Genomic DNA, 26,567 nt, shown 5'->3' on the forward strand with positions numbered 1-26,567 from the left:
TCAGACATAGGTGATACAGCTCAAATGACAAGTTCTGTAAGCCAGCAGGCTCCCAGCCTGTTTCAAAACTGTATTGTCAAGTTGGCTTTGTAATACAAATTAATTACACTGTTCAAAGATAAATATTCCCAGAATTTGTTAACCATTCTTTCTGCACATACAAGAGAACATTAACAAAAAAGGAATTTAACTTGACAAGAATGAAGATTACAGCACCTTTTATTTAGTACAGTTCCCCCAATCCAATGAGTTGCCTGACAAGTTGAACTAGTTATGGAAGACAATGAGTTTGTGATAAGTCCCTGTGAAACCTCAGACCAACAGAGGTTCCGATATCTAACACATCTTACTTCCCCCCCTCCCCCGAAGTTCAGAAGTGGAATGCACAAGAGCAATCTAGTACATGTTAAAAAATGTTTTTCAACCTCAAATTACAATACTAAGTGCTGAACAGTATTCACTACTCTTTCACCTCAAAAAGAGACAGTATTTGTTAATTTAGTGCTGCAGTGTGCTTCATTGAACAGCCATATAGCATATTCCTTTCACCAAATAACTGTGTTTTAAGCATCTGGTTAACAAGCAAGATACAGGCACTGCTTTAAGTCTTTCTACTCCTTCAAAACAGAAGACAGCTATAATTCATTAAGAGACTCCACAACCAGAAGAGACAGTTCCTTTCCATAACAGTAACAGAAGTATTTTTTGGCAACTGCACTTAAATTAAACCACATCAGAAAGCTCAGTTCAGTCAGCTGACAAGAGGACCTGCTAAGTACTGACTTTTCTTCCATTTCTAGGCTGTTTTTTGTTGATCAATACATGACCACCATTGCATAACTGACAGCAAAACTTAATATGCATCTCCATGTGCTAGGTTGCTGTGCATCAGAAACAGTACATATAAAATCAACAGTAACACACATGGTAACTGCTTAACTTCATTTGCTTTTTGACACCATACAACTCACCAGCCAGCTAATCATTGAGAGGTAGCATGTATGCCTCACCTATTCCAAGTCATGATTGTGTGACGTGACCCATCCTTACTCAGTTTTCATCTTCAGCAAGACAAGAGACAGATGCAGATGTTCCTACTTTTCCAACATGATCACAAGTGTTCCAATATAAACAAAAGTGATGAAACCACCACTTTGATTTTCACTATTCCAGTACCAGGGAGGGGAAGGATGATGGATGTAGAGTGAGTGTAACTGAGTCTAGCCACAATACATGGAAGAAACCCAGGACAGCATTTCAAGGAGATGGTGATAGTATTACTCCTTTTGAAGAAAGGCTTAGTCATTTTCTCACCCCATACCACTAATTTAAGGATGAGAAGACAGACCAGTGGGGAATGCATCTACCCAGTATTTAAATAACAATTTTTGCATTGCCTAAATAAATCTGAATTGAGTCCATAGGCTTGATTCATGAATGCTGTATTGACTAAACAGAACATGGAAGAAAGTTTATTTTGAGTTGACTCCCAGATGTCAGTTGCTATTTCTTACATGGAGTGTGGGGAGGAATCCAGCAGATTTCAGTGTAAGAAATACCAGTGACAACTAACAGAAGATGGAGACTCAAACCCTTTACCAGGTATATCTAGCTTTTCTGCAGTTTGCAACATCAAGGAGGGCAGCAACAGTGGGGGGAAAATGTTTGAACCTGAACAGCTGTGCTTGTTAAGGCCAGTAGAGGTTCAAGAGAAACATCAGAGTAAACTAGGAAGTTAATACAAAAGTACTTTGTATAACCAAGCAGAAGGATTGTAGTTCTGAAACTGTTTCTAGTTTTGAAAGACCCTGGGAAGACAGAGCCCATTTCAGTTTAAGTAGGCATAGGTTTTGTTGGATACAAGAAATGGTTTCAAAGTTCTGTTTTCACATTTTGAAGGTGTGATATGCAAAGCAAAAGATAAGGGAGTCAATACAGACTTCCTTTCATGAATCCAGCCCTATATCCTTAGTGGTATCTTATCCATGCCACCTGCAGATAGATATTTACAGTTCCCAAGCATCACAGTAAGCAACATCTTTCTTTAAAGCTTTTCTTGTTATTGCCACTTTTCTTGCCATTCTTGTCTTTGTTTTCTGACATTTTCTTTGCTCTGATTTCTCTCATTAAATCAAAGAATACCTAGAAGGGAAAAATAAAGAAAGATTAAACAAGATCCGCCACCAGAAAGCGGGTAAGAACTACTGTATTCAGCAGCAAATAATGATGTAGCACCACACCGCACCTAATTCAGCAGAAGTGAGTCTAGACACGGATCCCAGTGACAAACTCAACATCAGAATTACACAGCATGTCAAGCAGTGGCAAGAAGTAGGACAATCTTACCTGGCTACCAAATCATTCAGCAGCCCCCTTTTAAGAGCTTTCTATTGACTATCAATCTTGCACAAAAGTAGCATTCAGAGTTCATGAGAATATTTGCCTGTGCCTAGCAAACGTTTCCAGGCAAATCACTCATTAACTATGCAAAGTATTTAGTCCAGTCCTTTCCATGTAGTTACAAGCAGACTCTGCTGGGTAGTATTCTGCCTGTTTTGTAATTAAAAAGCTGCAGCATTCAAGTGACAGTGTCAGGCACAGAAAATTCCCAGATTATGTTTAAGAAAGATTGAGAAAGTCATTACTTTGATGTTTTCTCCAAAATTCTAGCTGATTTCACCCCTGTGTGCCTGATGTCTAAGTACATACCACTTAAGATGCAACAGCTGTTTTACTGTAGAGAGTTATTGGGAAAATGATTCTTAGGATGACAGCACAAGAGCTTAGTGTCACTGTATAGAGTTAGGTTTTTTTTTAAAGGGTAGCTACACAGGTCTTTGATACTTGGAAACAAGGCCACACTACTGATCAGAAATAGAATGGTTTATCATTCAAAACACTCTTAAGGGTTTTTTTATTCTCCTACAGTGTCAATGCACAATCATCACAATGGCTGATAACATACACAAAACAGTGCTTATATAGAGGACAACCAGTGTGTCACATGAGCTAACTAGAGAAGACCTATGAGAGCAAGTCTAGAACACTGCTAGTACACTCCGGACACAGCTACACTGCTGTTAATCCCAACTGATCAGAAAGCTATCCTAAGTATAAAACAGGCTAGGCATTTGCTAGTCACTTGAGACAGCTCATAGGCAAAAGCAAGTCTAGGTATGTTTTAGTACATTACCCAGTTTATACACCTGACAGTCTGACTTTCTAGTAACATTCCACAAGTCAGAATGGTTCTTAACCAGATTTAAATTATGCTATGTCCTTTGTAACAAGAACTTCAGTACAAGAGTTTCATACACACTATTTTAACCAAGAATGAGAGAAATAGAGTTTCTACTAGGTAACTTATGCACCAACAGCATTTCCATTAATAAACTAATATGGACTAGAAGAACAGAAAGCTGTCTACAAGACCTTGGAGTACAGTTAGCTGCAAATGTTCTTTGCCCAAAGAGAAGACTGCTTACAGTTTGTAATCTTTAAACAAATGCAAGTTACCAAGCCACACCTTTGGAGTCCTTAGGGGACCCAACAGTAATTTCAGATCATCTTCTGTGGATTGGTGAAGTAAAAAGGCACAACTCAAAGTAGTCTTGGCAGAAGACAAGAATGAAGTCTTTAATATTAGCCACACCATGTGTAGCTTTGTAGGGAAGGGGGAACAACTTATAAGTTTCTATAGCTTGCTATTTATAGCTGTTACAATAATAGGACACAGCCTGTAAACAAAATAACATACTTCAGGGAATCCTCAAACCCATTCACCCAACATACTATGGGAAAGCTATTGGTTCAGGTACAGTTAAAAAGACAACAGCATTAACTTGTACCAGGTCTCCGACTCCAAGCTAGGTACTTGCATAAGTGTATACATTCCAGTTCATTTATTTTTGATAGTCTAAGGCTTTCAGAAGCCCAACTGTGAATTTACTTTTGTCCCAGTAGCAGTCAAGAATTAGTCACTCAGCTACTAAACAAGCAGTAATGATCTAACTGAGCAGATGTCATTTGTCTTACCTTATCTACATTTGCTCTAGTTTTGGCAGAGGTTTCTACATACTGCACGCTCCACTCCTCTGCCTTACTTCTAGCCTCTTCTACAGGCACTTGTCTGCGCTCTTCCAAGTCTGATTTGTTTCCCACTACCAGTAAAGGGATTTTATCTTCTTCAGCCTTCACACGCAGGATCTGTTCCCTAATGCATCAGGTATTAAAATAAAAATATCTGTGTTAGTAGTAGCAACAAAACCCCCCACCCTTATCAGGGGTGGATCAAGTGGCCTGCACATTACTAGTGTTTACAACAGTACATTTCCCCAACAGTTGAACACACACTTTAGAATTATTCCAAGTTTAACATACTAACACTAATAATTTACACCAATAAAAGCCTCACACTTCCAGGAAGGCAGTTTTACCATTTAGTTAGTAAGTTTACCACCCAGGCTCTAATAAAGAAGAACTGTATGGCAGAAGACCAACTCACAACAGGAGTTTACATCTGAATGAGGAAAAGAGTACAAGTGCCTCATTTGCCAAGTTTCACCTTGGCATTCAGTCACCACCTTCGATTTCCAATCTACATCCCACTCAGTATAGGTCTGGGCAACATCAAGGCTTTGGGAAGACAGCAGGTTGGGAACAGCCTAAGTAGCTGGCAGAGGTAATTCTTAATGGCTACCTAAACTTTACACAAAGGAAAGAGTTACTAAATAGTGCCAAACTAAAATGCTAGCCACCTTCCTCCTTCAAAGACTCCAAGAAAATATTTGAACCATCAGCATTAACCTATCTATCCTTTGTCATTCTAAAAGGACCCATCAGCATGTGGGAAAGGAAACAGAGTGATGTTGCAGGTCAGTCTCAAAGTCTGTGCTATTATTGGAGTAATACGTGGGTTGAAACCAGACTGTCACATGCTGCTGTCCATCTAGGCCTCTGGAAGAACTGTACCAGTCTACAGTTATTTTTAGATTGCTTCATTTTGTTATGAACAAGAGCCAAACTAGGCATAAGCCTAGTGCTACAACCCCTCATCCCACTGATGACACTAACTTCAGATGCTTGCACTTTGCATCCACAAAACAACTGAAAGTATGTAGAGTACATAAGAACCTAAAATAGTGTTAACACTGGAGCAGACATTCTGCTGTTGCATTCAACTGTACCTTCACACATTTTCAGGTTACAGAGGCACTTTAAGAAAACACTGAATGCATAGCATCAGCAGGAGAGCTACAGTTTAAAGACAAGCCCATACAACTTTTTCATAGTTTAAGAATTCTGGAAGTTACAGGTTCAATAATACCAACCTGTAGTTCAGCCTGTGATGCTGGTGACTCATACCACCCATTCCCCCCTTCTTCCTGGGGGAAGAGTTTTCCAAGGAGCTGGTCCTTGCATGTCAGCTTAACTAAATACTCCATTTAACTAATTTCACTATTTGTTTACTTCTGACCCATTTATAAGTAGGAGACTCTCCATCTCAAAGCTTTTAGGTCCTTCTTGCTCGTCTTTAGGGCTAGGATTGCTTTTTCATTATTTTGTTGTGCTGGAATCTTGAACCAACATACAGTTAACCTAGTTACAGAAGTCTGACAAAAACCATAAACTGCCAAGATAAACATTCCTTTTCATCCAAAACTTAAGCCTTGGGTTTAACCTTATATTTCACTTAAGCACACAAACCAAAACTCAGGCTGGGTACTTCCAAGCGTCTCATTTTCTTCCTGTTTTTTGCATGGTATCTGACTTTTCCCCTTCCATCTTATATGAGGAACAGTTCAAGTACTCAGTTTTGCAGTCCTACAACAGTTCAACTGTTTATCTCCTTTAAGTGCTCCAGTTAGAGCAAACTGAGCACAACAGCTCTGCTTGTGTGCCCCACGACTATAAGCCTTCTGAAGTCTAGCAAAGTCACAGAAGTATTGTGTGACAAAGGAACAATATTTTTAATACCTCTTAAAAGATTATGCTGTCTCCTACTACTGTTAGAACAGTATAATACATTAAGAACCTGGACCAAAGTCCTAAAGTACGAGGGGAGTTTGCCATAGCTTTAAGAAAATCCTAGAAATAGGTGTCTACCTTAGCACCAGCACTTGCATTACCAATTAGTATCCATTAACCTTGGACCATTGAAGCAAACTGAACATAAGCCAGACTGATAAAGAGCTTTTATTCCGGCAAATGTAAGGAACTCCTAACACTCTCCCTATGTTCTGGCAAGTTTCAAGTTGTACAACTGTCCTAGGGAATCTGAGAGATTCTGAGACCAGAACAATGGATTAAACTCCTTGTTTTTCTTTTACACTACACAAGCAGTTTCTGTGCTCAGTCTGGTGCCGATTTTTACATTAGAACTGCTAATCCCAAGAACAAAAATGGAAGCATTTACTACTGCTGTGCGTCTTTCTAGGAATACATCTGCCTACAATAGCACTACTTGGCTGCCAACCCTTGATTTGGCACCAATCCATACCTGAGAGTGGAGGCTAATCCTTCCTTTCCTTAGAGCACCTGCTTCTAGCAGTAGGCAATACAGTGTCTGAAACCTGGCCAAAAGGCAGACTTAATTCCAGAAGTGCTGCTCTAATATAATTAAACTTCACATTCACAAAGACTGAAAATTGGCTTGAATATGCATGTTTTAGGAGTCCAAGAATCTTACTTGTCTGAAGTTGCTGCTGGCATAATGTACTCATAAGTTGAAGGCATGAAGACAACTAGAGCCAGAGGCTGGATAGCATGGTTTAAGTTACCAGTTACTGAGAGCAAAACAGGTTGGGTTGCCACTTTTATTGGCCAAATGGTAATGGACAAAAAAGCTATAGCTCTTTATCCTAAGAAGAGTTGTCAAAGCAACACAGGAACCAGACATTTGCCCCTGCCCGTGAGAGAAACTACTTACCGAAACTCTGCTGTTGCTGTAAAGGATTCATGCTCTGTTATTGAGAAGACTAGAAGAAACCCTTCCCCACTGCGGAAATAGTTATCTCTGATAGCTGCATAATCCTCCTGTCCTGCTGTGTCCAGAATGTCTATCTGAACTTCTTCACCATCCAGAACTACTTTCTTTCTGTAGCTGTCAGCCTTGGTAGGTTCATAGTCTTCTACAAACTGAAGAAGATAAGCCAGGGATAGTGTTTAGAATTACTGTCAAATGGTCTCAGCATTTGTACATATCCATTCTCTTTTACTTTAGTGACATTTAAATTCCCAAAAACCTTCTCATAATTCAGTCAGCTACTAAGTTCCACCACTTTTTTTTAGTTTTACTATAAAAAGCAAATTATTTAAGCACTTAATACATCAAAGAGCCAGTCTGCCTAGTCAAGAGAAACCGTCCTGCTACATGAAACACTGTTCAGCAATTTCAGCACAATTTAAGGGACAAAGATACAGCATAACTACCAGCAACCTGGTGGCATTACCTAGATCTCCCACTTCAAGAAAAAGCATTGCAGTGTACTTCAGGTACAGCTTTCTGAAGCTTCAGCAGGTGTAGATGACAGCATCCAGCTGTTGAACATTAAAACCTGCTCCATAATTACACAGGCACATACTTTAGTCCATTCAACATTGATCAGACCCACAAAGCCACTGCCAGTTCAACCTGTAGTTCTGTGCTGACAGCACACATCCAGCATAGGCTCCTTACTTTTCCACCTCCTTTCTCTCAGCCTCAAAGTACAACAAAAGGCTGCACATGCCATGAGCCTGATTAAGCTGACTGGCCTTCACTAATGCCTATGCCACATGTTCAGGTATCACATCTCTATAGTATGTGTGGACAGCCTACAGATAAATACTAACTTCTGAACTACAGGATCATGTACTCCTTCACATACTAGTCTGGATTGTCTGATCTAGCTTCCTGTATACCAGTACAGAAGTATTCATGCTATGAACATGCCTATTTCATCATCCAGCTCAGAACAAGCTAGAATGCTGAATTCTGACTTCAGCCTTAACTGGGCTAAAAGAAACTGCAACAAAATTGGAGTTCAGTGCCAACTGGTAACAGCCTCTGTACACTCAGACAGGCACATTCACGTTCTGCATGTCTTTTGAAGACTGTTCTTTCACTAGTAAGCTTTAATTTTGTCACCCTTAGACAAAGATGTTCCCAGAGGGCACCCTTCCTAAGATTCCTACATTCTTCTCCTGCCAGCCAGGTCATCAGGTCTTTTGCTACTTACACTTAGTTCCCCCACCCCACTAAAAAAATTTTAGTAAGCTGTACTCACTGGTGCTTTAAAGAAGCTGAAACCAAAAGCAACTTACCTCATCATACATAAATTGAAGAGTGAGTGCAGATTTGCCCACACCTCCACTGCCAACCATAATTACTTTATGGAGGGCCAAGGAACTCTGGTTCTTGCTCTTGCTGGCAGCCATTGTCCTGCTTGCCACTGATGAAGTGCCAGGCAACCAATCAGATCTGCACATAGAAGAAACACAGGTAAAGCATCTCACTAGTGCTGAAAGACCAGATTAAAAAACCCTGCCCAGCAAGCCTGGGGAATAGGCCATTTCAATGCACTGGCAAGCAAACCATGTCACTACTGTCTAAATTATGAGTAAGAATGAGGTATTAGAACAAGTACCTTCTATTTGTGACTCCAGCACCATTAATAAAAGTGCCAGAGGTTTCTCAAAGCAGCTACTAGCTGAACAAGCTGTTCTTATTTGTAAACCCATCCTACATGACTGCTATCTAGAGCAGTTTCCAAAGAAAAAACCCACTTTCTCAAACATGAAATTAAGTGGTTTTATTGTTCTTGTTATAAGGCTTTACACCTTTCTAAAATATTTCTTTAATGTTGATGCAGCTTAGTTTCAACCTGGAAGCAGAGCTATACCTTAGATCTGCTTATAGGTAGAAAGATGACTTTTGATCTCCTCTCTATGTAGGCTAAGAAAAAAAGCAGAGATACACAGTAAATTCTGGCAGGAACAAGCTGCAAAAGCTTCCAGCAGAAGGTCTTATGATATAGCATTAACATTTATTTTATACTCTTCCTGACTTTTGATGCTGCAAATCTAATTTGCTTTTGAAAGAAAACAAAATCCTGCTTTACTACAAGAAATTCTCAGTTCCTATTCTTCTCCTGATGTTGCAAAGCCAGAAAAGAGTAAGCTTCAATAAACAAGTACTTGTTAACAAGCCTTTGTTTGTATGTCATGCGAACCAAGTAATTAATTGCTGGAGACCTCTTAAAAATAATACTGTTTTTTTTTTTAAGAGTAGCTGGACACAGTAGTTGTGACAAACACAAGCATCAGCTGCCACACTGACTAGCACAGATCAGCAGATCTAAGAACATCACACTGCAGACAAAAGCAGAAGTGGCCGATACGAGAAGAGATGTGTCACCAGTCAGGATTTCCATACTCAGGAAAAAAACAGAGATGTGTGCTCCAGACACACAACGGCTAAAGGGAGATGCTAGGATAGCAACACTTGTGTCCTCACAGCAGGACAACTAAGGGCCCCAGCTGTTCATATCCTGGCAGATTGCTGTCAGGAGAACAGCAGACCATTCAGGAAACACCACTATGGACAGTGGCTACACCAGCCTTGATTTACAGCAGCGCCCATTATTCCAGAAGCACAGAAGCAACAGGCCTACCAGGAGTCTCAAATTTGCCTCGACATGATTATTCCAGAAAGACAGTAGAACTGCCACGCCACACCATCAAGTTCTACTGGATGGAAATACAAGGCCTACAGTAGAGCACTATATTGGAAAAACCTTCAGGATAACTAGCTGCCCTAAATAAAATTAACTAGGGGCTAAGGGATTGTCAACCTACAAACACACCATAGGATTATTTAGCCTGGAAAGGACCTTTGTATGTTGTCCAGTCCAAACCTCTTCCTTAAAGCAGATTGCTCCAAGCAATCCAGTTTATGTGCCCTGCATTTTGGAGCTCACAATTCCATGACCAGTCTGGGCAGCCTGCCCTGGGGTACACTGATTGTGAAGATTTTTCCTCCTTGTCATGACTTGATGTTCTGAAAAGCAACAAATCACCCTAAGTTCTCATTGACTACTGCATACAAGAACAAACATGCCAACAATCAAGAACTGCCCTCAGGACAGCATTTTCAAACATCTGAGCACTAGCATTTTTCCCATGGAAAGTGTTTTACTTGCACCTCTTTTCTGTATACATTTGGTACAGTAATGCAAATTAATAATCTTTAAGTGTTCATTCTTGGATAAACACTGGTAAGTGAAGACATTTTCCTCTGGTAATCTTCTATGTTATGTTAAACATCAGCTCCCTCATCCAGGACACTTCTTAGTACAGAAATGGGATGTGATAACTCCTACTTCTCAGGGATTCTCCCTGTACAGCACAAACACACATTTATGCTGGGGACAGTGAATTCAGCCATTACCCCAGAGATTCCAAACCAAACAAGGATTGCAAGCTTGATTTTTAGTTTAGTCAGAGAGGCAAGAGGGGAAGAGAACAGAGCTCCCTGCCAGGGGAGTGTGGAAAGAGTGGGAGAAGACACAACAGGTAGCATCTGAACTCCAGAAGTTGTTGCTGAAAGGCTTTCTTTGCTTACAGTCCACATGTTCTACAGATGATAAACTAGAATTCATCTTGCTTGGACACAGACACCCCAGGCATCAGAGCTACAGATTGACTACACAGTGAGATAGTTTGGGGACTTTGAGTGTTCCAATAATAACACAGCTTGCTCTTAATAAGTTGTAGGGAAGTTTATTTGTCCTAGTTCAAGAGTAGTCTGGCTTTGACAGTAGTAGATAAGCTGCTTTCTGGAGAAGCCAAGTGACCCTTAGCAACTTTTCAGTGTAATTGTGACTCATTTTAACCTTTGAGTTAAAGGTTAGGATTCCTTTAACAAGCATCCTAAGGTTGTTGTAACTTATCTAACACAAAGCTTTCAAGTTAAACATTTTTCTGGCAACACAAACTTATTGCTACTGCCTATTAAGTTGCCCTAAGTCCACTGTGCTATGCAACTGCATTAAAAAGATTATTTACTAACAGCCAAGAGAGAAGATAGCAGCTTTCTCCCTCCTGTCAATACAGATACCACATCTTTACCTGGTCATGTTAAAGGAATAGCTGCCTTTTAGGTAAAATACTGACCACCTTGATTCAGCTCAAGCTCGTCATAGAGGTAAGTGGCAAGAATATTTAAATACTTCCTTCTCCATCCCACCTCAACACCAGCCAGTAGAAACTGCAAGGTCAGCCTTCATACACAGTATTACCAGACTTGCAACCAAATATTAAACAAAATCCATTCAATACCATACAAATTTACAGTTTGATTGCATCTAAAGCTAGCCCAGCTCTTAATGGCCAAGGTACTTTACCTTCCCTGCAGAGCTGTTACAAATGCCACTTGAATCTGTCAGAGTATCAACACTACACACACCCTCTGAATGCAGGCATCTGCTCACAACACAACCCCTATGTTGTATGCCCTCAGTGAAATCCCAGAAGCTTCACACAAGGCATCTCTTCTTTGGTGGCAACAGAGGGACCATGGCCCGCTCCAGCTCCAGAATAGCCAGGCAGTACAGAACAAGGCAAGGCTGAAGCAGTGTGGCACACGATTGACACAGGCAGTATCAGCACAGAAGTACCAGTGTTTACAAAACAGGCTAATAGCACATCACTGGTTCAGAAAGGGGCACAGTGAGATTTTAAATAGGAATACTCTAATAAAACAACAAGAGAAGTCATTGGAGCCAACTTTACTTGCATTTCCACCTCTGCAGCCCAAGAAACAGTTTACATGCTGTGGTTCAAAGCTCACATCTAACAGTTCCTTGAGGTTAAAAACCCAATTAACAAGTGGAAGCTCTCTCCTCAGTCATCTCTGAGTAGGCAAGGCTGAATTTTCATCCCATTCTGTAGATTAAGCATCCTTGAGGCAGTCAAGACACTAATATTAACTCATCTGTTCCTTACAGAAATCCAACCACCTCAAAAAAAACAAGAGCAGTGTCTAGAAGAACCTGTGATGACTGCAGTTGCTTTTAAAACATTTTACATTGCCTTAAACTGAAGGGAATTGAATACTTAAGGCCAAGAGTCTTAACACATCTCTGAAGAGCCCACTCTAAATAAGTGCCCAGACTAGTCACCTAATTTTGTGCTAAGTATTCCCTCCCATATTGTTCTTGACTTGCTGGGAAGTAACTGTACCCAAACAACAAGACTTACCCTCCTCTGACAGGAAGAGAAGCAATCAAGTCAATGGCAGTCAGTCAATCCATTTAATTTTAATCTGCCATTCTACCCTCAGGTTTAATGACACCATGTTGAACTTTTGTGGTATATATCACAAGCTGTAAACAACACCCTTCTAAGATTTTGTGGGTTTCTTCTGGTTATAGTTCATCCTGCTTCAAAATAAAGTGCTAGAGAGCACCTAGGCCTGAGCATAAACTTTTTCAGGCAGTCTTTCATCTTTCAGAAATTAGAAATAATTACTGGCTTAATCTACTTTAAAAGATAAGGATTAAGACATTGATTTAACAACTCTGAATTTTTTTTTTTTAAATGACAGGTTACACAAAGCCACATGCACAATAGGATCTTTGTGGTGCTAGTGGAAGATCATAGATTCGTGGAACTGTTTAGGTTGGAAAAGACCTTTAAGACCATCAAGCCCAACCATTAATGCTCTTCAGACCAAGAAATGAAGGTTACACCAACAGACAGGTTGGCCACATGAAGCACTGCAAGATCTACCAATCAAACCATAGTGTTTACTAAAAAGCTGGTTTAATTTATACTTCTGAAGATCTGTACTTGGCCACAGGACTAATCAAACCATGCCACCCTCAATACAAGAAACATAACCCTAAGCTCACCAACTATTTCAGGCTTTCATTCTCATACCTGTTTAGATTACAACTTCTCCACATTAACTAGGGCCTCCTGCTCTAGAGAAACCTGCACAATGTTGTGTCATTCTTGGCTGGTCCCTTGAAACTGAGCACTTCAAGACACTTGTTTATAAACAGCTTCATAAACTCCAAACTTCAGCACCAGTTTGCTAGTTTCTCCACCCTCTCCTCAGCCTAAACAGTTAAACTGTTCAGAACATTGTTAACAAACAGGATTAGTTTACCTAATGCCAAGATTCAGAGACTATTACTGAAAAACTACATGTATTTCAAACCAGATTGCACTTTTACATCCCTTTTTATTTCACCTGCATTAAGACTCCACAGTTGTACAGTCACTTAAAGAAAGGGAAAAACAGTTGTCACTTCACAAGAACAGAACCCATGTTGCAACAGCCCATGCAAATACATAGGAAAAAAAACATGAGAAACTTCACTAAGTCTACTTGTTTTCCAGCAAATATTCTGTTACTATAATAAAAAAATTCCAGACCCCTCCAAAGGCTTGAATTGGACTTGCTTCTACTTCTTCCACTTCAGTTTGAGATTTAAAACGAAATAAAGCTTTAAGCTCAAAATTGCTGAGATCAGCCCTTGTTCTCTCACTGTGCAGCTGATATCTTTGGACATTTCTTTTCATTGCTATCCTGCCACTGAAAGCAGCCATTCTTTGGATTTTAAAATGGGATTCTAGAAACCCTTAGCCCAATAGCTCAACAGAGGAGCTTTGTTAAACCCTTCAGATACCTACTTTTAAACCAAAATATGGGTATTCAACCTATTAAAGACTTAAATATGATGTCATCAAAAGCAAGCACAGAAAGGACAAGGTTTTGCAACAGTGCTTTAGTGATCCTCATTTATCAGAATATGAATTAGAGGCTTTGAGGTGTTTGGTTCTGTGATATGCCCACAAGAATGCAGTCACAGAAATTCCCTGGATCACAGAACTAATTAACAATCTCACTGAGCTATGAACTGTAAGAGCTCCTCAGCTGTTCTGAGGTTATCCAGAAAATATTTAAGTACTGAAATTCCATTAGCTGTCAATGGACTGTAAATGCTCCAACTGATAATTCAACTATTAAAAAAACCCAGTTCATTTGAGATTAAGTGGCATATTTAATGCAACTGAAAATTTTAGGATATGCAGGCTAAAAATAAAAACACTACTCTTTTGCTGTGCTAATATCCTACCCCTTGGCACATCTCCAGTTATTGGTTTTCAAGCTAAACAAATTACAGTGTGTTTGGCAGAAATTCCTGCTTGGGATATCCTTGTAACCTTCCCCATGTACTGCTGAGTGTTTCTACCTTCTCAGTTGTGGCTCAAGATTTTTCTGGGCAATGCTTAATCAGGGAATTCATTCAGCTGGAGATGTCTTGCAGAGCAGGTTGGGGCAGCAGTTTCACAGCCCCCATTTATATCACCCAATGCTGCTATCACCTTCTCTCCCTCAGTCCCCTCTCCTTCGCCCCCGGCTGTTCAAGCCTATCTCCTGTAGGAGAGCCATCCAGCATGGCTGACTGGGTCTGCCAGTCAGATCAGCAAGGCCACATGCCTCAGTGCCAGTGCTGATGTGAGTGAAGAAAAACAGTTTGTACAACTGAGGCCAAAGCAGGTAGAACTATAGCAGCCAAAAGGTTACTTATATTACTGGAGAAACAGGGAAGTTCCCTGATCCTGTTCATACTATGCTCCTTAGACATGTGTGCTCGTGCAGCCAACAAGCTGCTGCAGTGTCTGGGCTGAGCATGAGAGTGAAACCCAGGCCTGAGATTTGCTTTTGATAATCAGGCATTTTCTCTCTCTACCTAGGTGCAAGATCTATTAGGAGACTTGCAGTTACAAAGATAAGGGCACTGAACAGGAAACTCATTTGGAAAATGAGAGGACAGAGTTAAACTTTTGGAAAACTTACTACTTTATAACATCAGGAAGAAAAGTAAGAATTTAGGGCAAGGAACTACCTTAATCTGTACGCATGAAGGGTATACTCTTTATAGACTGGATCCTTGTTGGAAGAAGTGGCAACAGCCATACCCCTAAGTGTTACAGGAAAAACTGCAGAATGAATACATTATTTACTCGACACGCTGAAAGTTAACCTTACATCACACTAGTTTCAATCCATTACAATTAGTTACTAATCCCACCCAAAAAACCAGAATTGTATCTACATTTAAAAACATTGGCTGTCACAGCTACTCTCTAGCAGCAGCTATACATACACTGCTAGTTAACAGACATAAGCAGTAAGCCCAAGATGAGTAAGTTTGCAATGTTGCAGCAGTTTAAGGTTAAACCAGAACCTAAAGCCAGACCTTATCTCCTACAAGGCTGGGGAAAGGACAAGCACAGGTTGAGGAACAGTTTTAATTCAGGAATTGTATTTCACCAAGTTAATCTGATTGGAGCATTAGCTTCCAGAAGAAAGACTGCAGCCTGTATGATGAACTCTTACTGCAGGAGAGTCCTTAGACTTGCTCATCTGGAGCACAGCATATACAGTATAGAAGCAGCATTTTTAAATTTACTTGTGATCAGGAATCTTCCCTGCATGCATGAGGAAGCAAGCATTCCATGCCAGGACCAAGAAATCACACTAAAGTATTCTAATACTACCAATAACATCAGACATCCAGCCACTGGATGCCAGCCAGTTAAGATTAAGTTCCTACTGGTGATCTTAAGTCTTCAGATCTTATGTTTTGCTATTCCACACATTTGCATACAATGTCATTTTCAGCTCTCCTCTTAGATTAAAATTAATAAGATCAAGTGATCTTTAGAAGAGCAAACTTACTATACAAAGACTTCCAGTATCTTTCTGACACATGTCGTTACATAGAATAAGACCATAAAGAACAGGAGACTCCCAGATGCATTGCTACTTTAACCAATCATTACCCTAGCAACCTACCAGGTCTAGCACACTGTCCTTTGCAACAGGTTATAGCTAGACTTGGACAATGCCACCTTTTAAGGCTGTCTTCAGATCTGAGTCACCAGAAAAATAGTGATTTTTAACTATGAAATACTTGTATATACTCAGCACATTCCTGCCCCCCTTGCCAAGCACAGCCTACCTTTGCTTATAAATTTTCAGAGTTGCATCACTATAGCTTAGAAAGCAGACCTGACAGCAGCAGGCATTTACTTGCTAGATAAAATTCTTAAATATGTGCCCTCTCACATCACTGAGGACCATTCTAGATTGTCTAGTTATTTGTAATGAATAATCTTACATGTTAGTAGAGATTTCAAGGTAATAGCCTTGCTTAGAATAATCTTGATGTCCAAGGAAAACTGGAACTCAATCCTATCCAAGTCTGCAGCAAGGTTGCATATTTGAACATAGCCTTCAAAGATTTAGTCACAGGAAGGACTGTCTGGTCAGTTTGAGCATCAGAAGAGTACCAGTTTAAAGCAACCATTAAACTAAAGTCAGATCTTATGCTGAACTGAAACACAGGCAAATGCATACATATCCCTGTTCCTAAGGGACCTAAATATCTGGTATTTTTTTAGAATTCCCTTAGAGTGGAAGAAAAATAGCCAAGTAACTTGTTTCTTATCAGTAGCTAAGTGAAGAAGAGAAAGGACTGCCCTTAAATAGTACTTTTAAGGCACTGCAGCACACAAAAAAAATCACTTGTATCCATGTTTCACTAAATAAGGTTGCAAAGGTCATGATATAAAGTTAATATTAATACTCTTAACAACCAGGTAATAACTGTATCAAGAGATTGTCATTGCATGTAGGCATCCCAACACAGTACTGTTCTGCAATACTGCAGTCACATGCAGTTCATAAAGCCTTGGAAGTCATCTTAGAGCTTGAATACAGACACTAGAATGGAAGCTTTATTTCTGCTGCTTCATTTTGGTCTTGGAGCATCTTTACACAGATCTGTATAAAATGCCTATTTCATTACAATTATTCTATTTTTGTCACAGGCACAGAGTGTTTAGGTAGGCATCTCCATTTCCCAGCCCAGTAAAGCAGTGCCTGTTTCCCACCCCCCCGCCCTTAGTCTTTATAAATACAAAGATCATTCAACCAAAGGGAGGAATCATGGAAGGCAGCATTAAAGAGACTATTAGAATAAGAGGACAGAGTTAGACAAAAGCCTTTCCAATTTACTACCAAGCCAAGACTATGCTATGATACCAAGTTGATTCCTGCTTAAAGAAAACAGACAGCTTATCTCAAAATTCAGCCCAGTTAGTAGAAATGCAGCTACTTGGTTGTGCAATAATGCATTTGTACAACTGCAAGTGGCTAGTCACCCATGTAAGTAGTTCTAAGTGGACAGATGATACTACTCCAAGTATGTTTGTACTAAATTCACATACACTGAATGTGTACAAAGCATTGGAAGTACCTGAAAGAACAGAAACCCATGGTTGTCTCCACTGCTGTTCCACTTTATCTACTGAACCATACTATTCACAAGGTGAACTCCCCTAAGATATGATACATGAAAGTAGTCTACAGAGTGCTATACCCCTACAGTCATTAGGTGAATCATCTCTACCCAGACTTCCTCATGGAGGAAGGAGACAAACTGGCAGCCTCCTCTACAGCATTCCTTATAGATCCTAATGGGGATCAGAAAACACAGACACAATGTAATGGTGGGAAACCTGCCAATACTCCAGCATGCATCAACTTTCCAGGGAGAGTACCACAAAAACCTGTGTCAACAAGTCAACATTGTGACATTGCTCAGTTTGTATTCGTGCTGCTACGGTGTCAGAAAATGCAATTCATGACTCTACCAAGGCACAGAGAGACCTAACATGATACTGTGCCTCTGTACCTTCAGATCATCATCGCTACTTGCAAGCTTGAATTTCTGTCCTGGATGCAGCCTCAGTGCCAGTCACACAGATGAACACATGAGAAAGAGACAACAGCAACAAGGCAGAGAGATCTAGAATTATCCCTCCTGATAAGTACCCAAGCAGTTTGGTCCCCACAATATTGCCAATGAGAACAGTCATCCTTTTAGAGCAGTAAGGAACTTGCACAACAGGTATCTTTGAGGATTAAGAGGCTACCACACTTGAGAACCTTTGTAAAACAACTTAAAGCACTGTTTATAGAATACTCTGCCTTTTACAGCTGGGTTACTCCATTCACTTTTAGACTCCGAACTAAATCAAAGTGAAGTTGTCCTCTTAAGTCCACAGAAGCTGCACAGCAACTGGGGCCATGTTTAGTAGGTTTCTTACCTCTTTAGTCTTTAAAGGTTTTTGACATTGTTTTATACAGATGGCATGCACCTTCGATGTTAACAACAGGGCAGAATTGCAGTTTTAATGTTATACCTGTCCTTTTAGATTCTAATAGTAGCCTTGCATCCTGCTTGCTTCATTGGGTGCAACTCACCAGTTCTGCCATGTTATTGTAGCATCCTGTCACACAAGGATCTGTCCCATGTCAACAGTGAGGAACTAGATAAGCACAAAGCATGCTGCTTCCCTTCCCTAACTAGCAGTGTCACTTCTCTTCACCAGGAGACAGCAGGTGCATCAGGCTCACAAGCATTACACACACCCCTATTGGGGGCATGCAGCACCACCCTAAAGTGAAGTTTCTCCTGAGAAGTGAGGGACCTCAGGGAAGGTCCAGGTACACAGTCCCCCTAAACTCCCACACAAAAGGTTTAGTATTTAGATAAAGACAGTTACAGGTCAGTGCAATATAGTTATTAATACTTCAAATTGCCTCACTGTTTCACAAATGGCATACAGAAGCATCATAGTTATAGAGAGTTTTATGGGGGGAAGTAAGAAACCACCATCCCATTTTCCATATTACTCAGTGCTGAGCAACAAGCAGATTGTATGCAGCACCAAGCAGAATAAACTCTATTTCAATAAGACAGTGTTACCTGAAGTGGAACTTGTAAGGCACTAGTACCATTACAGCTAAAAACATTTCTGCAGAGACATACCCAGCCATACCTCTCCAAGTACTCTCAGGAAGCCTCCGGATCTACTATTAATGCCCAGAAGACACACTGCAGAGACTATAGAAGAAAATGATCTACCACACTGCTCTTACCCTAGCAAGTTCTTGCTAGGAAACCTGATAGAAATCTTGTACAAGCACAAAGACAAGTTAATACCATTAATCAGTATTACTATGCTAAGAGTTTGTCACTGTGGTGGTAACTGTTAGTTGCCTAATTACTTAGGGTGAATTATAACACCATTTCTCACACTAGTCAATTAGGCATATACCAGAAAAAATGACACTCAGGCAACTGAGTTGTGCAACAGCCTCACTCCCACTGACTTGCAAAGCATATTTCAGCTATGCTTTCTTTGAAAGCTCATGCATGCAGGACCATACTAGTCTTCAATACACAGCATACACCAAGTCCACCAAACCACTGCTAAGAGATAATGACATGCTTCAGATGGTTAATCTAATGCAAATTTTTAATCAGATCTCTGGGAGTATAACAAATACAACAGGCAAGTCAAATATCTCAGCTTACAGCTTATCTCAGTCCTAAGTGGCACACAACCTAAGATCCAAATCCTACATCAGTGCAAGGTTACAACATGGTTTCAGTTCTCAGTTCAGTGGCTAACCGGTAGCTGTATAATCCACAAGGAAGTTGCTACTAACATTGATCTAGCAAATTCCAACAAATACCAATTCAGCCATAAGCATGCTACAGAGTTGCAGGATTTAATTCTTCAGCTCTTATGAGGGGTTACCCAGACAAATTTCCTCCCCTCATCCCCCCAATCCTTGACCTGTCAGAGCTAGCCCATTGGTCTTGAAAATATGGCACAAGACACTGCAGACAGACATGAGCTGCTACCACTGCTCCCCCAGAAGATGGATCCCACTAGATCATGCTGTCTTCAGTTTCCCCAGTGAACTGGATGCATGGAATAAATTAGAAGCCCAAACACATTTAGTTTGGCTTAGGTACTAGCAGGAGAAGCAACTGTCTCTGCCCATACAATTACCCTCCTTGCTCCTAAACTGAAGTTAGTGTCTCATGTTCACATCTCCATCTGGGGAAATGTAAGCCACTGTTGTGCTCACATTTGATGGAGGTAGGCAAGTAATAAACCCCTACTCAAAGCTCACTCTCAGCCATGGAGTCCCACCTCCCCAGGGGCACTGGGGAATCATCTCCTGTAGCCTCTGAAAGTACTTCCACTATTTTAAGCACTTAACTGAAGGGTTCCCAGATGTATGCTATGCGTCACTAAGCTCTCTGAATCAGGCACACCACACAAGTGCCAAGCACTGAACCTTTTCCCCATCTTTCAATCAATGCATTTGCATCACACAAAGCAACAATAGTGACATTTAGCACTTCAGATAATTACTAGTTATCCATAATTCAGTGGCTGTGTTAAGTCACCTTTAAAACAGCTTTCTTCACTCTGGACTCCCCAACCAGGAACAGTGAATACCACACCAAGGTATTCAGCACATACAAGAAGCTACCCTTCTACTCGACCTAGAACAGATGTTTTAAATAACAAAAAGGCATGTAGTTTTCCAGTCTACTGCATTCACATACTTTAGCTCAAAGCAAAGAGCAGTATTTCTGCCTTTAAATATAAACTGGACTGTTATACCAGTACAGAGGTCACATGAAATTCAGTATCCCTACTCTAAATGTAAAGTTAATAAAAGTAAAAAGCTGTGGAGAGTTTTCCTTACAGGAGAAGTGTTATCATCCTTGGTCTCCCCCATGGAGAATGCTCTGCCTACCACCATAAAAGCATTTACAGCCAGATGTGCACACTCCAACCACAGTGCCTCCGGAGTGCTGTAGAAGGAAGAGTGGCACAATGTAACATGCTTGTTGGTAACTCTGGTTTCAGATGGCAGACTTAACTCAGAACCACTTGACTTCACCACAGAGAAATTAGGACACATTTAGTTCAGGACACTTCCCTTTATGACCTAGCAAGTGACAGGTCACATGAAAACACAGAACCAATGCAGAATATAAACTATACATTTATCCTTGTGCACTCTTTTGAGACATTTCCTCTCTCCCCAGAGGAGATTACAAGAATAAAAACCCTACTATTCCTATACACAGCCAGATCAACTCATAGCTCTCATGCCTTTCCTAGGAAATTGGCACAACAGGGTGCTTCTGTACACTAATGCATGAGGCACAGGGAACAAACAGGAGATATTGGGGGGGTCTGTGTGTAGCTGCAGGGACTATAACCTCACTGGGATCACAGACCTGAGCTAGGATAGCTCTCATGGTTAGAGTGCTGCAGAGGATGGCTATAGGCTCTTTAGGGCAGACAGGCCAGGAAGGCAAGGTAGGAGAGTTGCCTTTCCCATGAGAAAAGCAGGAATACATGATGTCCTACCTAGGGATGGATGATGAGCCAGTTTATGGGTCAGGATTAGCACAGTCAGCAGGACGGTTAGACAAGACAGTCTCCAGAAGTGTCTTCTAGACTCAGCAACTCTACAATTCAAGTCGGTGCCCCAGCAGGAGAACAAGAGTTGCTACAAATCTTATTTGTGGGGAGCCTTTGGAAGTGGAAGGCCTATTTGACAACTTACACAAGTAGTACAGCAGAGCTAAAAAACTTAGAGCAAGTCCTTCATGACTAACACTTAATTAGAAACCTTAACTAATATTTATTTACAAGAGTATAATAGGAGGCATGCTCATCAGATGACAGCTACTATTAGAAGACAGTTGGGCAAGATGACCACTTGATCCCTGTTTTACAAGCTAAATGAAAACAAAGATGTACAGTATCACCACCAGTCAGCCTACTTATGTCTAATAGTTTTTTTAATTAGTTTCCTTCCATTATAGCTTCAGAACAGATTCAACCCATAAAGCCTACTTTGATTTTAGTTTGCCTTATAGGACAAACTTGAAAGTAAATTCTCAGTGAGCTTGAAGAATTGTTTAAAAAATGAAATTGCTTCCTAAAATGTGTTTTGAAAATGAGAAAGCAGAATGAGAAATAGCACCAATAGTTTCAAGCACACATTCCCATATTTTGAAAGACCATTTCCTTAAATTGCTTGGCTAGTCTATTTTATGATAAAAGCAGAAGGCTGCCATAAAAGTCAGTCAATGAGACTTCTTGGTGACTACACTAATGAGAATTCCTTACCTACCCAACACGGGATCTTGCAGTAAGCCAAGAACACTAAATAGCAGCAGAGTACCACCATGGGGAGAGAGCTGCTTATGACAGCAGCAGCTTAGTGGAAAGGCTGTATCAGAGATCACTACATACTTTAGAATTAGTTCATTCTAATCAGGGAGCAGCTTCCCCAATTAGCAAAACCACCTCTTTTCTGGAAAGCTGAAGCACCTGGCATACAGCTTGATCTAAAAACACTTCACTTGTTGAATGTCTGCTTTAGAGTGGTGCCCAAGACAGTGTCCTGCTGAGCAGGGTAGCACTAACCTTACAAACCAACTCCTTCAAAAAAGAAAAAAGCAAGCCACTTTAGTTAGTGTTCTGCAACATGGAGTACAGAGTTCAGGTAGCCCCTACAATTAAACTTTTAAAGTGCTTTTTCATGTTTTGAGTATAATCCTGTAATGCAGTACTCTAACAATCTTATTGGTAAGGTCAGATTTTTTTTTTAAGCCACTAGCCTGCAAAAAAACCTGTCATCAATATTAAACCTAAGTTGGAAAAATTCTTTAACATGGCCATCTATGTGAACAAAACCATGCCCAAAGCTAGGGCTGAGTCTAGGTCTCCAGTATTCTTCTGAAGAATGATCTCTTTCACTACAGGCAAGATACATACAGAAAGAGCTAGAAAACAGAGAAATCACAGCACCTGCTTAACTCAGCATGTTCTCAGCTTTCCAGTTTATGCTTTGACTTCAGATTAGTTCTGCCACATTCCAAATTTAAGAACATATTAAAAACTCCAGTTTCACTGTACTTTTAGTGGCCTGAAATATTTCACACTAGTCACATCAACTGACAGCAACACTAATTCACAAAGTAACAGCTGACAGGATTAAGGCTTTAACAAATGCTTATAATCCCAGGACCAGTTTTTCAGTCTTTGACTTGTGATCCTGCAAAGACTGCTAGTCAGGACTGCATTTCATTAAGTCTCATATTCCTGTAATCAACCATTATTCACTCCTTTCTCAACAACTTCAGCAAGCATTAGGAAGACTATGGGCTCAAGATCCCATATAAAACAGTTGAAAGTGACTGCTCTAAACAAGCACTTTGTCACCATAAAGATTCAAGTAGCTACTTACACAGCAGCCTAAATAACATTCTCACATTACATGACTTCATGACTCTCATTTTGACAGGTCTTGAAAAAACACATTTGCACATCTCAAGCACAAGAGACAAAACACATCCTCTAATATTACTATTAAAGCAGTATTTGGAAGAACATAAAGAGACAAAGCATGAGTTATATAGACTTATCTTGCTTAAATGACAAGATGACTTGATATTTCTGGGGCAGGCATGGATGAAAGTTGCTTAGTCCTGTTTAATGGGCTAAAAGGAGCTATCAACAAAATGATCGCTCTTTGGCAGCTATTAACAAGCACTTTTAAAATATCTGCTCCATAGCTTCTTATCAAGAGCCAGGTATCAACTATATCATGGAACAGAAATGACAAAATTGATTATTACCACTAGGAGAGCGAAACAGACAAGATTTTTCACTGACCTTGCCACTCCTTGCAATAGTGGGTAACAAGCAATGGAACCTTATCACCACCACTTGACAGTGGTGCAGAATAGTTACCAGGGACATGGGGGTGGAGGATGGCTGAAGAGAGAAAGCCTAAAGAACTGAAGGTTTTTATCAGCAGGATAGTACTTCCAAGTCAAGACAGAAAGAGTTTGAGAATACAGTTGTTATCTAACTTGGCTGATAATTAGGATCAGCATCTTTCACAAGCCAACCATGCAAAAGTTACTTGAAGTCAGGCACACAGGGTGTGAAAAGCAGCAAGCACACAAGACCCATGTTTATCTGCTTCTGTGGCCTCCCCAGCCACTGCCTTTCACTCAAACTCCCAGAGACCACTACTCTCATCCTGAGTTGTTTGCTCCAGGCACAAGACACCTACTGACCTTAGGCACTGTTTGTTTGCCTTGATAGCACTATGCACTTGCATTCCCACAAGTACTTACTGCCTGCACAGCTGTCATGAGAAACAGGCTCCTTCAATACCCCTGCTAAGAGAGGCCATTAATTCAGATTAATTCATTGTATAATAGAAAGCCATTAACTTCATCAGTAGTCAGTCACATGGAGTTTGAATCTAGTTAATAAGAAATTATCAAGTTAAAGTGCAAGTATCCACTGCATGAAAAGCAAACAGAGTTTGCAAAGCAACAGGACAAGGACAAACTACAAACCAGACTCCCAAATCATGATGTTAGGTCTTGTTTTGCTACACCACTTGGCCACTTCTGCTCTGTTCACAGGACAGTTCTGTTACTTGTGAAGCCTAGACCCCAACACCTCCCAGAGAAGCAAGCCATTTTATCCAGCATTCAGTCAAATAACAGTTGGTGCTCAATCATTTCAGTGGAAGCTGAAAAAACTTAAAGCCTGAAAGGGGCATTAGATTGCAGAATCTTTTGTCAGTCAGGATTTCAGTGTACACATCCTAGTTGTCTAGACAGCATCCCATCATTACTGCCTTGATTTGATTAAAGTGTCTCAACTGCTTTTCTATCCAGATATCCAGTACCACTACACTGACAATTAGAGACAAGTTTGAGAGTTTTAAAGGGTGACCAAGAAAAGGTATTGTCTAGTCAAATTAAGCTTTCAGTTAAGAGTTTTTGTAAAGCATTCCAGCTAAATCTTTAAACTAGACATTCCTCTGCAGCATATATATATAACACCAGTGAAAATAGGTCAGCTTCACTCTTCTCCAGACACACAAGACAGAATCAAGTTGGCCTACTCCAAAAGAGGTGTGCAACAAATAATTTACTACTAAAAATCTAATATATTGAATTTATTTACATGAGTAGACTGAAAGCTTTTCTATTCCTTAAATACTTAATACAGGAAGTAAATGCAAAAACTTTTACCATGGTAGTTTGATATCATCTGATCATATGCAAAAATCTAAGTTCAGTGTACAGGGGACAGAAGTCATTAAAGCAGTAGATAACAGAAAACTATTTTAACAAGTCGGCTATAAGTGAATAAGCTTTAAAGATGCTACTGCCAAGTAACATTGAGCTGTTGCTATTAATTTCTCTGTAATAAAGTTATTTTCATCCTTCAGACAAATCACTTGCAAGAACTACAAGTCTGGTTCCTAGTTGTTAGCTCCTTCTCTCAGCTTTGGTATCTTCAGCTGAGGTTGGGGTTAAGGCATCTAAAGAAAAGACAGCTTTTCCTGAAAATCGTGGCTCTGAGGATACTCTTAAGCCAACAGGCAGTTCCGTGCCCGCCCCCTCCCCAAGAGAAACAAGGATCTCAGAACTAGAGAAGTAATGTTTGGACAGTTCAACAAGCAAAAAGCTACCCAGACTGCAGACTTAAACTTTGAAAAGGCAAGGCTGGTCCTGGTGCAGGTACTGTTTCCCTGCTCCCTTTCCCCCATGAAGATACCTAGACAGTCAGGACTAAGTCTCCTGCTCTAGGATCAGAATGGATTCAACAGGACTCCAGCAGAAAGACCAAGTTAGGTCTCCACCAGTCGTTCAGGAAGCATGACCAGGCTGCTTTGTCTCACAACTTCTCTCCCTGCCCTTCTCCAGGTAAGGTCACACTCAGGCACCACCTTTCTCCTCCTCTAAGATCTACACCAGTAAGGCTGGAGGGAGAACTAATAGCCACACAGAGAGAACCTGGTCAGATAAAACAAGGTCCCTCAGAAACTTCTGGTTCAGCTGAGATCGATAGCATCTCAAACCCCCAGTTTATCTCACACAGATGAAACGTTATCGCTCATCCCAGGGCAGCCAAGGGAAGGCAGAGAAGCCTACAAGGAACGGATTCGCCAGAGAAACTAACACTCAAGGCCAGCTTCTCCTCGCCCTTTCCCCCACGCCCCCTCCCCGGGCCCCACTTGTAGATACAAGTCACCGCAACCACCCAGCTCCGCTGCCGCTGCCTCCCCCTCAGCCCCAGCGCCCCCGGGACGCAGAAGTAGCCAAACCCACGGGAGAGGGGCTGCGGCGCAGCACAGCCTCACCCCCCGCTCCGGCTCCCACGCAGGCCCAGGGACACAGGCTACACGCGAGGCACCACTCCCTCCTCACCCACACCCCCAAAGCCTTCCGACGGCCGAGGAGCCGCGTCCCGGGCAGGAGCGACCGCCGGGCTCTCCTCGCCCCACGCACCCGGGAAGAAGGGGGCTGCCCCGCACCCCCGGGTACCACCTCCCCTCCCTCTCCGCAGGAAGGCGGGGGACAGGAACGAGGGGGCTCAGCCACGCTCCCCCGGCCGGCGGGCCCAGGCCCGCTCAGGCCGCTCCCGGGACCTGGAGGCTCCCACCTCCCCTTACCGAGGGAGCGGGGCCGGGACAGCCGAACTCCCCGCAACGCCGAAGCGGGAGGACGCTCGGGTGGCTCCAAGGCACCCCCCTCCTCCCTCTCACCTGGAGGCTAAGACCCGGCTCCGCGCTGCGG

At 41.3% G+C, this 26,567-nt stretch overlaps 1 protein-coding gene across 1 annotated transcript; it reads right to left on the reverse strand.

Moving 5' to 3' along the window:
- RALB (RAS like proto-oncogene B) lies at positions 1-26,567 on the reverse strand. Its single transcript, XM_075710435.1, has 5 exons — positions 26,537-26,567; positions 8,305-8,461; positions 6,929-7,137; positions 4,036-4,213; positions 1-2,142 (listed from the first exon to the last, which is right to left on the reverse strand). Exons 2-5 carry the CDS (start codon positions 8,416-8,418, stop codon positions 2,023-2,025), a joined length of 621 nt encoding a protein of 206 aa, XP_075566550.1. The 5' UTR covers positions 8,419-8,461; positions 26,537-26,567; the 3' UTR covers positions 1-2,022.

Source organism: Pelecanus crispus, chromosome 5, assembly GCF_030463565.1.
Source record: "Pelecanus crispus isolate bPelCri1 chromosome 5, bPelCri1.pri, whole genome shotgun sequence".
In the NCBI taxonomy this organism is placed as follows: domain Eukaryota; kingdom Metazoa; phylum Chordata; class Aves; order Pelecaniformes; family Pelecanidae; genus Pelecanus; species Pelecanus crispus.

Coding starts and splice junctions, on each gene's coding strand:
- RALB (XM_075710435.1), bottom strand. CDS start 8,418: ATGGCTGCCAGCAAGAGCAAGAACCAGAGTTCCTTGGCCCTCCATAAA. Junction 7,138..8,304: donor TTCAATTTATGTATGATGAG/GTAAGTTGCTTT, acceptor TATCTTCTTCAG/TTTGTAGAAGACTATGAACC. Junction 2,143..4,035: donor CTAGAGCAAATGTAGATAAG/GTAAGACAAATG, acceptor TTTCCCTTCTAG/GTATTCTTTGATTTAATGAG.